General features: G+C 43.2%; 1 protein-coding gene and 1 pseudogene across 5 annotated transcripts in view; both read right to left on the reverse strand.

Annotated features, from left to right (window-relative positions):
- The window catches only part of RPS6 (ribosomal protein S6), a 36,262-nt gene that overhangs the window by 2,977 nt on the left and 18,704 nt on the right, over nucleotides 1–14,581 (reverse strand). For 3 of the 4 annotated variants that reach the window (XM_081150527.1, XM_081150528.1, XM_081150530.1), the window contains one exon: nucleotides 220–421. In XM_081150527.1, coding sequence (XP_081006653.1) covers nucleotides 220–225 — 6 coding nt within the window. In that variant the 5' untranslated portion in view covers nucleotides 226–421. Of the gene's footprint in view, nucleotides 1–219; nucleotides 422–955; nucleotides 1,033–14,581 lie in introns of those variants that run through there. The other variant, XM_081150529.1, reaches the window with a different exon arrangement.
- LOC308563553 (endoplasmic reticulum-Golgi intermediate compartment protein 1 pseudogene) lies at nucleotides 6,889–7,843 on the reverse strand (annotated as a pseudogene). The gene is made up of 2 exons: nucleotides 7,817–7,843; nucleotides 6,889–7,653 (listed from the first exon to the last, which is right to left on the reverse strand). The product of its transcript is annotated as an endoplasmic reticulum-Golgi intermediate compartment protein 1 pseudogene (transcript).

Below are 14,581 nucleotides of genomic sequence, written 5' to 3' on the forward strand. Positions count from 1 at the left end.
CGCCACTATGGCGCTCCCGGCCCGACGCAGCTCCAGCGGCAATCGTTCCCCATCCGCTCCCCCAAGGAGCTCCAGCCCCATGAGAGAGAGCGGTCTCCTGCCTCAGTCCCTTTTCTACCTAGAACCAGGGTTTTGGAGAACTACGACTGCGGCAACGCCGTGTTCTGGGGCCCGATGCATGCTCCCCAAGCCCAACTCAACCCCCGCCACCTCCTCTACCTTCATCCTGAAGCAGCCGACCGCCTCCGAGGCGCCACGAAAAAGAGGCCCGACTTCCGCTTAGCCCAGATCACATAGTCGCTTCCAGTTCTCGCGAGATGTGCAAAAGACAGGGATGGCGGAAGCGATCCTGGTTAGTTGGCACTTCCGGGGGTGGGACTAAGCAGCAGTCTGTCGGTGCACGCTCCGGGCCTAGCGGGACCTGTGGCGGAGTTTTAGCGTAGCGGCCAGTTCAGTCCTGAAGGTCAGACTCTCCCCAGCCTGCTCTTCCTCGGTTACCCTTGACTAGGGTGGGGCCCCGGCTCTGTCTCGGACCCTGCCCCTGACGCTACCAAAGGAAGGGGGGCCAGAGTCCAGCCCTCGGGCTCTCCTGTACCGCGGACTCCGTCGCTAGATTCCGGCGGTTCACAGCGAGACACCCTGACCGCCCCGATTTGTTTTTCCCTTAAATACTCGATCATCTGCTTGGCCGCCAACAGTTCTGTAATCGTGGTGGTTCTATCACAGAACACTGTTAGCGACCCTGTCGCGCTAGCCATTAATCACAGTTACCCCAAGTCCAGGCCGCCATCGGTGCCCAAGGAGTCCCCTTGTTTTGTGTCCTGCCTCTGCGATCTTTTTAAAGCAAATTATATCACTCCTTTGCTGGAAATACACCATTTGTTTTTCACAGAAAAATACTTTTCAGACTCCTTATCATCCTGGCATTACAAGCTTTCCACAGTCCCAAACTCACCTATTGCCTTTGGTTAATGCTCTGCAGGCCTTTCAGATTCGGTGTCCCTCCTAAGAGAAGCGTTTCCTGACCGCATTGTCTCAAATACTATCCCTCTCATTCTCTAGTATAGCACTGTCCTTTACAGGACCTAATCATGAGACATAAATGAGTCGTGGTCTGTCCCCTCTACTAGATGAAAAATTAAGCCACGGCTCACGTCCTAAGCTTACCACGGTCTGTATACCAGGACACAGCAAAGTGCATGGCACATAAGAAGCGCTCAGTAAATTTTTTTTTTTAATTTTTAAAATTGATTTGAGAGAGAAAAACAATTTGTTGTTCCACTTACTTATGCATTTATTGGTTGCTTCTTGTATGTGCCCTGACCAGGAATCAAACCCTCAACCTTGGCCTATCAGGATGACGCTCTAACCAACTGAACTACCCGACCAGGGCTCAGTAAATATTTTTAAATGAGTATAATCCTAGCTCTGATATGTATTAGTCTGAGAGTGGTATAGCATGGAGCCAGCCATCAGGGGGAGAATAAGTGAATGTATTATAGTAACTCTTGAGTCAGCAATGGTGCAATTCTTAATAGTGCAGAAAGATGTGGGAAAGACAGTTTTATTTGATAGTGCTCCTGAACGTGCTGGAAGAACGAGAATGAGAGCCCAGGTGACCTAACTCTGAAGCCCACATCCTGAATCTGTTCCCGAAAGGAAGGGACTTGATTGTCTACTACATATTTTCTTCAAGAAAAAAGCTCCTGCATTTCAAGTTAATGAAAATAATTTTTACTTTCTAAGATTATTACATCCCATCTTCCACTGAAATATCACAAAGTTTTGTGTTTAGTCCAATGTCACATTCAAAGTTGAAAGATTCTACTAAATCCTGTTAGATCACCTGATGTTAATATAAAGAATGTTGGTAAATGATGCGTTGAAAACCTGTGTATATACTTTTTTTGTTGAGGTGAAACTGACATAAAAATTACTTTTAAGTGAACAATTCAGTGACATCTATTATATTCAGTGTTGTGCAACCACCCCTTCCGTCTAGTTCCAAAACATTTTCATCCCCAAAGGAAACCCTGTACCCGTTAAGCAACTGCTTCCCATTCCCCCCTTTCATCAGCCACTGGCAACCACAATCTGTGTTCTGTCTCTATGATTTACTTATTCTGTATATTTCATGTAAGTGGAATTACTCAACATGTGACCTTTAGGTCTGGCTTCTAATGTTTTTGAAGTTCATCCACGTTGTAGCATGTATCAATACTTCTTTTTATGACTGAGTAAAATCCACTGTATACGGACCACGATTTTTTTGGTTTCCTAAATCCGCACCTGAGGATACTTTTCCATTGCTTTTCAGAGAGAGTAGAAGGGAGAGAGAAACACCAGTGTGAGAGAGCCACATCAATTGGTTGCCTCCTGCATGAGCCCCCAACCAAGGGATTGAGCCTGCAACCAAAGTATGTGCCCTTGGCCGGAGTCAAACCTGGGACCCTTCAGTCTGTGGGTCAATGCCCTAACCAAAGCCAAACCGGCTAGGGCTCTGGACCACAATTTTTTTTATCCATTTATCCAATGACGGACTCTTGAACTATTTTGGCTATTGTGAATAGTGTTATGTTTGAGTACCTGTTTTCAATTCTTTGGGGTTATATACCTAGGAGTGGAATTGCTGAGTCTTATGGTAATTCTGTGTTTAACTCCTGGAGGAAATGCTTAACTATTTTCACAGTAGCTGAAATATATTACATTCCTACCAGCAATGTATGAGTGTTCAAATTTCTCCACATCCTGGCCAACACTTGTTTATTCTCTTTCTTTTTAAAAAAATTATAGCCATCTTATTGATTGTGAAGTAGTACTTCATTGTGGTTTTTATTTTATTTCATTGATTTCAGAGAGGGAGGGAGAGAAAGAAAGTCATTGATCGGCTGCCTCCTGCATGCCTCCGACTGGGGATCAAGCCCCAAGCCCGAAACCCGGGCATGTGGCCTGACCTGGAATCCATCTGTGACCTCCTGTTTCATAGGGTGATGCTCAACCACTGAGCCATGCCAGTCGGGCTCATTGTGGTTTGATTTGCATTTCCCTAATGATGTTGAGCATCCTTTTAAGTACTTGTTGGCCATTTGTCTTCTCTGGAGAAATGTCTATTCAAGTCCTTTGCCCATTTTTTTTTTAGCTCTGTTTATTTTTATTGAAGTAGTAGTGGTAGTGAGTTAATGTGAGGCAAACAGTAAAGTCCAGTACTCTTGCTCTGGTTTCTTTATTATTTTTCTTTTTTAATGCATATTTGTCATTTTAACCATTTTTTAAGTATATAGTTCAGTGATGTTAAGCGTATTCACACTGCTGTGAAACAGATCTCCAGAACTTCTTTTATCTTGCAAAACTAGACCTCTGTACCCATTAAACAACTCCGTTTTCCCTCTTCTCCCAGTCCCTGGTAACCACCATTCTGCTTTCTCTTTCTATGAATGTGACTACTTTAGATACTTCCTATAAGTGGAATCATACAGTAGTTGTCTTTTTGTAATTGGCTTATTTCACTTAGCGTAATGTTCTCATGGTTCATCCATGTTGTAGCATGTGACAGGATTTTTGTCCTTGGACAGGCTGAATAATATACCATTGTATCTGTATACCACATTTTTGTTAATCTGCTGATGAACAGTTAGGATGCTTCCAACTCTTAGCTATTGTGAATGCTGCTGCTATAAACATAGGTATGCATATATCTCTTCAAGACCCTGCTTTCAATTCTTTTGGATATGTACCCAGGAGCAGGATTGCTGGATCATATGGTAGTTCTATTTTTAATTTTTTTAGAAACCTCCATACTTTTCCATAGCAGTTGCACCATTTGATAATCCCAACACAGTGCACAAGGACTTTTTACCCATTTTTGAATTGGCTTGTCTTGTTGTTGAGTTTTAAGAGTTCTTTATATATTCTGAATACTATACCCTTATTAGGTAGATGATGTGCAAATATTTTCTCCCACTCTGTAGCTGTCTTTTTACTTTCTTGATAATGTCCTTTGATGAACAATAGCTTTAAATTTTGATGAAGTCAGTTTCTCTATTTTTTTCTTCAGCTGATCATGCTTTTGGTGTCATAGCTGAGACAAATGCATTGCCAAATTCAAAGTCATGATGACTTATTTACCCCTCTGTTTTCTTCCAAGAATTTTATGGTTTCAGTTCAAAATGGTGGTTGATCCATTGTGAGTTAATCTGTTAACACGGTGTGAGGTAGGGAGTCCAATTCCATTCTTTTGCAGGTAGATATCCAGTTGTCCCACCACTATCCGCTGAAGAGACTATTCTTCCCTCATAGATTGATTTTTGGCACCCTTGTTGAAAATTGGCCATAGATGTATGAGTTTACTTACTTTTAATTCTATTCCAATGGTCTGTGTTTCTATCCTTATGCCAGTTTTGATTTGTAACTTTGTAATAAATTCAAAATGAGTAAGTGTGAGGCCTTGACTTTATTCTTTACTTTTTCAAGATTGTTTTAGCTCTTAAGATCCCTTGTAATTCCATTTGAATTTTATGCCCATTTATGCAAATTATGCTCTTGGAATTTTTATAGGGATTACATTTAATCTGTAGGTCAATTTGGAGAGCACTGCCATCTTTACAACGTTAAGTCTTCCAATTCATAAACATGGGATATTGGGATATCATTCCATTTATTTAGGTCTGAATTTATTTCAGCAATGTTTTATGGTTTTCAATGTGCAAGTGTTTTACCTCCTTGATTAATTTTTCCCTTAGGTATTTTATTCTTTGGATTGTTTTCTTAATTCACTTTTAGTCACTGCTGGTGTAAAGAAACACAACTGATTTTCGTGTGTTCATCTTATTCTCCAAAACATTGCTGAATGTAGCTGTTAGCTCTGATAGCTTTCTTATGGATTCTGTGGGATTTTCCATATATGCAATCATGCCATCTGTGAATAGAGGTTGTTTTACTTCCTTTCCAATCTGAATACCTTTTATTCATTTTTCTTGCCTAATTGCTCTGGCTAAGCCTTCCAGTAAAATATCAACTAGCCATGCTGAAAGTAGGTATCCTGTGTATGTAATCTTGATGGTAAGTTTTAGAATCACTGGAAAGTTTTGAGAAACAGAAACAAGAGCTAGGATTTCGGCTCCATTTTCTATTTGGTCTCTCATTACTCTCTGTATGCCTGCTCTTCCTTCAGAGTTCCCCATCCCTTGTGACAAGATAGAAATCTAGGTGTCATTTCTGACTCAGCAATTCCTACTAGTTAAAAAGTTCTATTTATCACACACACACATTTTTTTCTGAGCCGTGTGAAAGTAAATTACAAACACCATGATATGTCACCTCTTAATACTTCAGCATGCATCTCCTAAGATAAGGTATTCTGCCACATACCCTCAATATCATAATCACACCTGAAACTTAATTTTATTTAGGTACCATATATAAATTTTACCAATCATTCCCTAATATCTTCTTTAGCTTTCCCTTCCCTGTCCTCACACCATCCAGGAGCTAATAAAAGTTCATGCATTGAATTTAACTATTAAGCTCTTCATTTTATATATATATATATATATATATATATATATATTTTTTTTTTTTTTTTTTTTTTTTAAATTTATTTTATCAGCCCTTTAATCTATTTGAACTCAATAAGTGGGGAAAGAACTAAAACATTTTTCCCCTTGAGATTTTGTTTATAAGAATAATGGGTCGGAGGTGTGTCTTCTATAGGGAACTGACAACCCCTATGTCCTCGAGGTTTTTTTAATGCATAAAAGTGGAATTTCGAGGCCTGTGCATCCCACACATTTCCCCACCCTACCCACCCACCTTTCTAAAGGGACTCCTTTCTGTAACTGGGGGACAGAACGTAAAAAAAAAAATACATCTAGGTGGCCATAGACACCAGAAATAACCAAATGCAGTTACACACACCAGTCAACTCATATGCAAGCGGGGAAGCTGTTCTACTTCGAATCCAGAGCCAAACATTACAAATGGCAGGACTTGAGCTATCTATATAGATAGGTTAAAACTCCTTCCTCTGGGCACGCCCCTTAATTACAAAAGTATGCCAACAATCTTGATATAAATGGAAAACAGGCAGGTGGCTGCCTCCCTGGGACACCAGGGCATACCTGAAATTCCCTGGGTGGAAGCGGGCCTGGACCATTGCCCCTCCCTTTCAGGACTAAAGGGGAAGGATGAGGGGGAGAAGAAAGGTAGGGACCCACCTAGGAGCAAGTGGGGGGACAGTGGGGCCGCCCCAGGGACCAGGAACGTGCTGGTGTGTGGCCAGCCCACAGGGAGCTCTGTGGCAAGGAGCCAAGACTGGGCTGCAGAGAGGACCCTGTGCTGTGCACCCTCGGGGGCCCGAAGGGTGGACATCCAGGTGGGGGAAGGGTGGGTCTGTTTTGCTCCCCCACCTAAGACCTTGGGACTGCTGGTGGCCAGCTGGAAGAGGCCGAGACATGATTATTTTAGGGTTGCTGAGAAAGATGCGCCCCGTCTGGACAAAAGTGCACAAACCGTGTCTGGTTCTCAGAGGATGGCTTCCCAGCTGAGAGACTGTCAAAGCCTGGATTCTGGGCTGGTCCCGCAAGAGAGAAGGGACTCTAGCCCTCCCAGTAGTGGTCCCCAACATCCCCTAGTACCCCTTGTCTGACTCTGGTCTTGGGGCTCCCCAGGGGAAGGGGCACCACACCTTCAGGCAGCGCAATTTGTCTAAAATGAAACATGGGGAAAAGAGGTAGCTGCAAAATGGGAAGCTGCCCCCAGCCCCCCCTCCCCAACTTCAGGATGCAACCACATCCTGGGCCAGACAGAGGGCAGGAGGAGCCAGGGCGCTGGAGGAAGGGGTTAGGGGTCTCCCTGAGTCCTTCGCCGGGGGTGGGGGGACCAGGCAGGTCATCAGTGCATCTTGCCCAACTGAATCTTCTTCCAGGCCTCCGGGGCTGTGAAGATGCTTGAATCCAGAATGCTGACAACGGTGAAGGTCCCGCCGATGACGGCCCAGATCGTGGTGATGAACCTGTACACAGGCTGCGATCTCTCAGTGTACTCGACGGTGATGGGCCTGAGGTCGTATCGCAAGCAGATGGCAGGGATGATGCGGCCCGTGTGGCTGTAGGCGATGTACTCCTTGCTGGCCACCATGTACCGCTGCTTGCCACTCTTATCTTCGTAAACCATGGGCATGATCTTTAGGATGTAGTCGTGGGAAGCGAGCAGTTGGACGTGAGTCTTGCTGCTCCCCCGAGAGCATCGAAGGCTCCGTGGACGTTCTGGACCTGCAGTGTGTCCCCAAAGGAGAGCCTGTGGATGACATGGGTTGGGGTTCTGTGGCTGGGCTGTGGCACTGTGTGTGGACACGTGGAAGTTGCCGAGGACCTTGTTGATGCTGAACTGGCCCTCAAAGCGGCAGCCGGCCCCTTTGTTCAATAGGATCTTCATGGAGCTGTCGATGTGACCCACTTCATGCCTGCCCATCTCACCCTGGACGTCGAGCCCGACCAATTCACAGTGCACATTGGGTAAACTGGTGTTCAGGCTCACGTTGATTTTGCCCCCTCTGTCCTTGACCAGGTCATCAACGTACAGCTCGTTCACGCTCTCCCACCTGGGAGGCAGGACGCGAGCATCACTGAGGGACTGTCTGTTAAGTCTCTTTAGATTCTATTAATTGAGAGCAATTGCCCCCAGCACTACCACCCTTGTTTTCTTTACTTCTTATGACACTGATTTTAAGATTCCAAGTCAGCTGTCTTGTAGAATAGCCCACATTCTGGATTTGTCTGATGGTTTCCTCACATTTAGATTCAAGATACCTTTAAGTTACCTCTTTGTCATTTTGACATAAACCCATTGGTCTCTGAGACATTTGTTTCTTTCTGACACAAATATTCTAGATTCACTTTATTCTTATATCACCCCAGATTCTGAATCAACCAGTTCTCTCAAAAACTCTATTTCCATTGAGTGGGGCATGGTATTTGGAAACAAAGACCTGGGTGTTAGATGTGCTCATTGTTTCTAGGGTGTCATTGCTATTAGGCTCTAATATTGGACAAGCTAATATAAATAAATATATATTTTAAGTGAGTACATACTGATATTACAATTCTAATTTAACTCCACTAGATTCTTTTTTATTTTTTCCCACATTTTCATGCTTCCCAAGACATCAATGGATTTATTTGCTCTATATCTTACAATATATAAAAATAGTTTCAGGATTATGAAACTAATAGAACTATAATTAGCAAACATAGTAGGTAAACTTTAAGATCTCTGTGCAGACCTTAGACCATATCCCCCACCAGGAATGTGCAGTCAGAATTCTGAATCAAAAAGTTTCTTGAAATTAATTTTTATCTGATTATATTTCAATTTGATATATACGGTTAGGTTAATTTGCTTCTGTTTACAGTTGTTGCTTGGTATCCATGAGGGTTTGGTTCCAGAATCCACATCAGATAACTGAAATCTGCAGATGCTCAAGTCACTTATAGAAAATGGAGTGGTATTTGCATATAACCTATGTGCATCCTTCCATATACAGCCATACCTTATTTCATTGCACTTCATAGACTTTTTTTTGTTTTTTACAAATTGAAGGTTTGTAGCAACCCTGCATCCAGTAAGTCTATGGGTGCCTTTTTTTTTTTTTCTAACAGTATTTGCTCACTTTGTGGCTCTGTTACATTTCGATAATTCTTACAATATTTCAAACTTTTTCATATTATATTTGTTATGATGATCTGTGATCAACGATCTCTGATGTTACTATTGCAATTATTTTGGGATGCCACAAACTGGGCCCACATAAGATGGCAAAGTTAACTGATAAGTGTTGAGTGTGTTCTGACGGCTCCACTGACCAGCCTTCCCCCATTTCTCTCCCTCTATGTGAGCCACCCTATTCCCTGAGACACAACAATATTGAAATTAGGCCAATTACTAATCCTACAATGGTCTTTAAGTGTTCAAGTGAGAGGAAGAGTTGCATGTCTCTCACTTGAAATCAAAAGCTAGAAATGATTTAGTGAGGAAGGGATGTCCAAAGCTGAGACAGGCTGAGAGCCAGTCAGCCAAGCTGTGACTGCAAAGGAAAAGTTTTTCAGGAAATTAAAAGTGCTACTCCAGTGAACACAAAAATGATAAGATAGTGAAACAGCCTTATTGCTGATAAGGAAAGGTGTTCTGGATAGAAGATTAAACCAGCCACAGCATTCCCTTAAGACAAAGTCTAATCCAGAGCAAGGCCCTAATACTCTTCAATTCTCTGAAGGCTGAGAGAGGTGAGGAAGCTGCAGAAGAAAAGTTTGAAGCCAGCAGAGGTTGGTTCATGAGGTGTAAGGAAAGTAGGAGTCTCCAAAACATAGAAGTGCCGGTGAAGCAGCAGGTGCTGATGGAGAAGCTGCAGCAAGCTACCCGGAAGGTCCAGCTAAGATAACTAATGAAGGTGGCTGCACTCAACAACAGATTTTCAATGTGGACAAATCTGCCTTATATTGCAAGAAGATGCCATGTAGGACTCTCATAGCTAGAGAGGAAAAGTCAGTGCCTGGTTTTAAAGCTTCAAATGACAAGCTGACTCTCTTGTTAGGAACTAAGGCAGCTGGTAACTTTAAGTTGAAGTCAGTGCTCATTTACCACCTGAAAATACTAAGGCCCTTAAGAATTATGCTAAGTCTACTCTGCCTGTGCTCTATAAATGGAACAACAAAGCCTGGATGACAGCACATCTAATACATCATGGTTTACTGAAAATTTTAAGCCCAATGTGAGACCCACTGCTCAGGAAAAAAGATTCCTTTCAAAATATTACCGCTCACTGACCATGCAGCTGGTCACCCAGGACCTCTGATGGAGATCTTCAATGAGACGAATGTTTTCACGCCTGCTAACACAGCACCCATTACGCACCCCATGGATGAAGGAGTAATTTGAATTTTCGAGTCTTATTACTTAAGAAATACACTTTGTAAGGCTATAGCTCCCATAGGTTGCGATTCCCCTGATGTTATCTGTGCAAAGTAAGCGGAAAACCTTCTGGAAAGGATTCACCTTTCTAGACGCCATTAAGAACACTTGTGACTCACGGGAAGAGGTCAAATATCAACACTAACAGGAGTTGAGGAGAAGCTGATTCCAGCCCTCACTGATGCCTTTCAGGAGTTCAAGCTTCAGTGGAGGAAGTAAGTGCAGATGGGGTGGAAATAGCAAGAGAACTAGAGTTAGAAGTGGAGCCTGCATATGGGACCGAGTTCCTGCAATCTCACGGTAAGACTTTAACAATGAGGAGTTATTTCTTATGGGTGAACAAAGAAAGTAGTTTCTTGGGATGGGATCTACTCCTGGTGAAGATGCCGTGAAGACGCTGGAACTGATAAACTTAGTTGATAAAGCAGCGGCAGGGTTTGAAAGCACTGACTCCGATTTTGAAAGAAGTTCTGTGGGTAAAATGCTATCGAACGGCATCACATGCTACAGAGAAATCATTCATGAAAAGAAGAGTGCATCCGTGCGGCACACTTCATTATTGTCTCATTTTAAGGAACTGCCACAGCCACCCCAGCCTTCAGCGACCACCGCCCTGATCAGCCAGCAGCCGTCAACATCGAGGCAAGACCTTCATCAGCAAAGAGATTAGGGCTTGCCGAAGGCTCAAGTAATGGTTGGCATTTTTTAAGCAATAAAATATTTTTAAATTACGGTACACAGGTTGTGTTTTTAGACATAACACTATTGCACACTCAATTAGACTATGGGATAGTGGAAACATAACTTTTATACGCACCGGTAACCCCAAAACTTCATGTGACTTACTTTATAGTGATGTTCACCTTATTGTGGAATGGAGGTCTGGAACCAAAACCACAACAGCCTCAATATGTGCCTGTACTTTAAATCATCTCTAGATTTCTTACAATACCTAATGCAACGTAAATGCTATGGAAATAGTTGCTATGCTGTATTTTTTAGGAAATAATGAGAAGAAAAAAAGTCTGTACATGTTCAGTACAGGTGCAGCCGTCGTAGGTCTAACTACATAGTGTACGTCAGCAACAACATAACAGTCTCCCAAAGATTTCTGATCTGCAGTTAGTTGAATTCATGAATGCAGAACTCACAAACACAGAGGGCCAACTATATAGTAAAAATGTTGTACTTTTTAATCCTTTTAACGAATTTAAAAAAATACAACATTTATATAGAGATCAAAACTGTGTAACAGGAATACTCAAAGTAGTAACGTCAGCGAGATGGCCGGGTTAAGATGTCCCTTGCTCATATCTACCGCCCCCCCCCCCCAACAACAACTTGGCATCCATCCAGGGACGAAAGAACCCTCGTGGGAACTTGGGATCCAGGTAGATTGTGAAACCCCTTTGCAGTCCAACACCAAGGAGAGCCGTTTTGACAAGGCAGTCCTGCACTCAAGAAGCTGACTCACCGACCATGTTCGAGGCTACAGACTCAGAAAGAACTCCATACCCCTGAGGGCTTGCTACAGCCCCATTTGGCTTTGGTTCTGTCACCAGTGCCATATGCTAGGGGATCCAGGAGTCACACCCACCTGTGCATTGGGTAATAGGCATACAGAGCTCAGTCCTGGCTGTGGACCCTGGAGTGGCCCAGGAACCAGCTCCAGCCACTCAGCTGTGATCCAGGTACCCTGGAAGCCTGCCAAACTTGGTGAAACTATAGAATTTGAAATTGCCATGTGACTGGGCTCCAGCCCATCCTAGGTGCATTCTGCAAACAATCCTGCTGACAGAAGGACTCAGCAGGAAACACTCCCGTCTGCACTCCAGAGACCTTGAAAGGGCCCTATATGTGGCACAGGCCCCTCCAGCCATAGTATGGAACAGTCCAGGCTGCCCCGGAACCTCACAGGAGACACTCGAATCCATGCCTCCAGAGCCAGATCTGCAGACCTCAGTGTTAGCTGTGAAACCTGAAGCAGGCCTGGGCCTTGGTTTCAGCCCTTAGCCATTGTCCGGATCCAGTCCTGCCCACTCAGGGACCCATCCAATTACCAGTCCTCCCAGGGACCTGGTGGGAACTACCTACATCCATGCACCTGGTAACAGGCTCGCTGTCGGAGGCCCCTGCTGTGAAACCTGAAGCAAACTCTTGTCCCGGCACCACCCTATTGAACAAGGTACTGGAGGCAGTTCCATCTACCAGGGACCAGACAGCATTGAGGCCCGAGCTCCTGTTAACAAACCCACCAACCGTGGCCCCACTGTAGACCCAGCAGCAGTCTCATTACTGTCTCCAGCCCAACAAGACTGTGATTCTGGAGGTAATCCCATCAGCCTGGGAACTAACAGGGCCTTGAAGAAACATCTGCACCCTCCTGTTCACTGCGGCGTTACTCATAGTAGCCAAGACATGGAAACGACCTACTCGTGCAATCAGCAGAGGAGTGGATAAAGAAAGTGTGTACACAGCAATGGAACATGACTCAACCAGAAAAAAGAAGAAACTCTGCCATTTGCCACAACATGGATAGACCTTGAGGGCATTGTGCTAAGTGAAATAAGCCAAACAAACTGTATGATCTTGCTTATAGGTGGAGTCTCAAAAACAAAACCGAACTCATAGAAACAGAGATTAGAATAGTGGTCGCCGGGAGCGGGGAGTGGGGGAAATGGGGAGATGTTTTTGACACACTGAGTGTGAAGCGTCTGTGGGATACACAAGTGGAGACATCCAATAGGCTGTTGGGTACACAGGTTTGGAGGTTATGTGACACGGTAAAAAATGGGGCTTTGAGTGGGGGCCTGTTTTCATTTGCTAGGGCTCCCATACCAAAATGCCTCAAACTGGGTAGCTAAATAGCAGAAACTTATTTTCTCACAATTTTGGAGCTAGAAGTCTGAGACCAAGATGTCGGCAGGGTCAGTTTCTTCTGAGGTCTCTTCTTGGCTTACAGATGGAGACCTTCTCTGTGTCTCCACCTGGCCATTCTTCTCTGCATCTCTGTGTCCTAATCTCTTCTTATAAGGACATCAGTCACATTGGATTAAGGCCCATCCTAACAACCTCATTTTAAAGGCCCCATCTCCAAATACAGTCACATTCTGAAGTACTGGGGGTTAGGACTTTAATATAAGAATTGGGGTGGGGTGGGGAACAATTCATCCCGTAACAGGACGCTAAGGCAGAGTCTCTCAACCACGTGGACCCTGACTAAACAGAGCACATTTTTGTGTTCAATAACATTAAGTTAAAGTAATCCCAGAAGCAATCAGTAAAAGTAAAAATTTCCCTAACTCACTGGTGAGTTTTTCAAATTTGAGAAAAGGGGTATTTTGCAAAGGGAGGTATAAATACAGACAGAAAGAGAAGTAGCAAGGGAGGAAATGTGTTTGTGCATTTTTAGTAAGCTGCTTCATACTTGGCCGAAGTCAAGGAAACAAGGAAAAAAAGATCATTTTAGACACACATAAAACTAAATTTCAAGGGCAATTTCTACTTGTAGGAAAAAAATGATTTTAAAATATGCCACACTATGTTTTGGAAAGGAAGTTAAATTAAAAAAAACACATGAAGCTAGGAAAATTTCTTGGCATTTTTTCTGTAACTATTCAGGAGCAAGAATTACAATGGATTTCTTACCCCATAGGTCAGGGACTGAGGGATGTTTTTGCAGAGTTGTGGAAAATAAGCTCTGGCATATATTTTATGAAATAATTGGTGGTGGGCAGGAAGGAAAGGAGATGACAGGAAAAATGCAAGAATAAACCTGTTTGTTTTTTTAAATCAGATCAAGTCACGATTTCAAGGCAATCTTCTTTCTGTCCCATGTGGGAGTAGGAATGCCAGGTCTAAGGGTATATACATTTGTAATTTTGATCCCTAAGTATTGCTAAATTGCTCTCCATAGGGAGTGGTTCCAATTTGGTCTCCTACTAGCAATGTATGAGAGTACGTGTCTCCCTAAGTCTTGCCAAATGTTATCAAATTTTGGGGTTTTTGTCAGCCTGATAGGTGAAATAAATGTTATATTTATAGCTCCAGTACTGTGGATTAAGCACCTTTTTATATTTTTTTCTGTTTTACTTTTTACCATGTTTGTTGTTGTTGAGTTGTCAACGCTATCTAAATAAAGGAAATGAGTCCTGCATAAAAGTTCCACACTATTTTGCCAGCATGTCATTTTCTTTTCCTTCCTTCCTAAACATCTTTATTAAAATATAATTCATATACTATAAAATCTATCCATTTAAAGTGTACAATTCAATTTTTAAAAAATCCCAGAGTTGTGCCCTGGCTGGTGGCTCAGTTAGCTGGAACATCGTCCTGTACACCAAAAAGGTTGTGGGTTCAATTCCCAGTCAGGGCATATGCCTAGGTTGCAGGTTCGATCCCCAGTTGGGGCGGGCAGGGGAGGCAACTGATCGATGTTTGTCTCTCACATCAATGTTTCTCTTTCTCTCTCTCTCTTTCTCTCTCTCTCTCTCTCTCTCTCTCCCCCCCTCCCTATCTCTCTAAAATCAATACACATATCCTCTGTTGAGGATTAAAAAAAAAATCTCAGAGTTGTGCAACAATCACCACAATCTAACGAAAGAAGACCTGCATCACC

This window comes from Miniopterus schreibersii (genome assembly GCF_964146895.1).
Source record: "Miniopterus schreibersii genome assembly, chromosome: 11".
Taxonomy (NCBI): domain Eukaryota; kingdom Metazoa; phylum Chordata; class Mammalia; order Chiroptera; family Miniopteridae; genus Miniopterus; species Miniopterus schreibersii.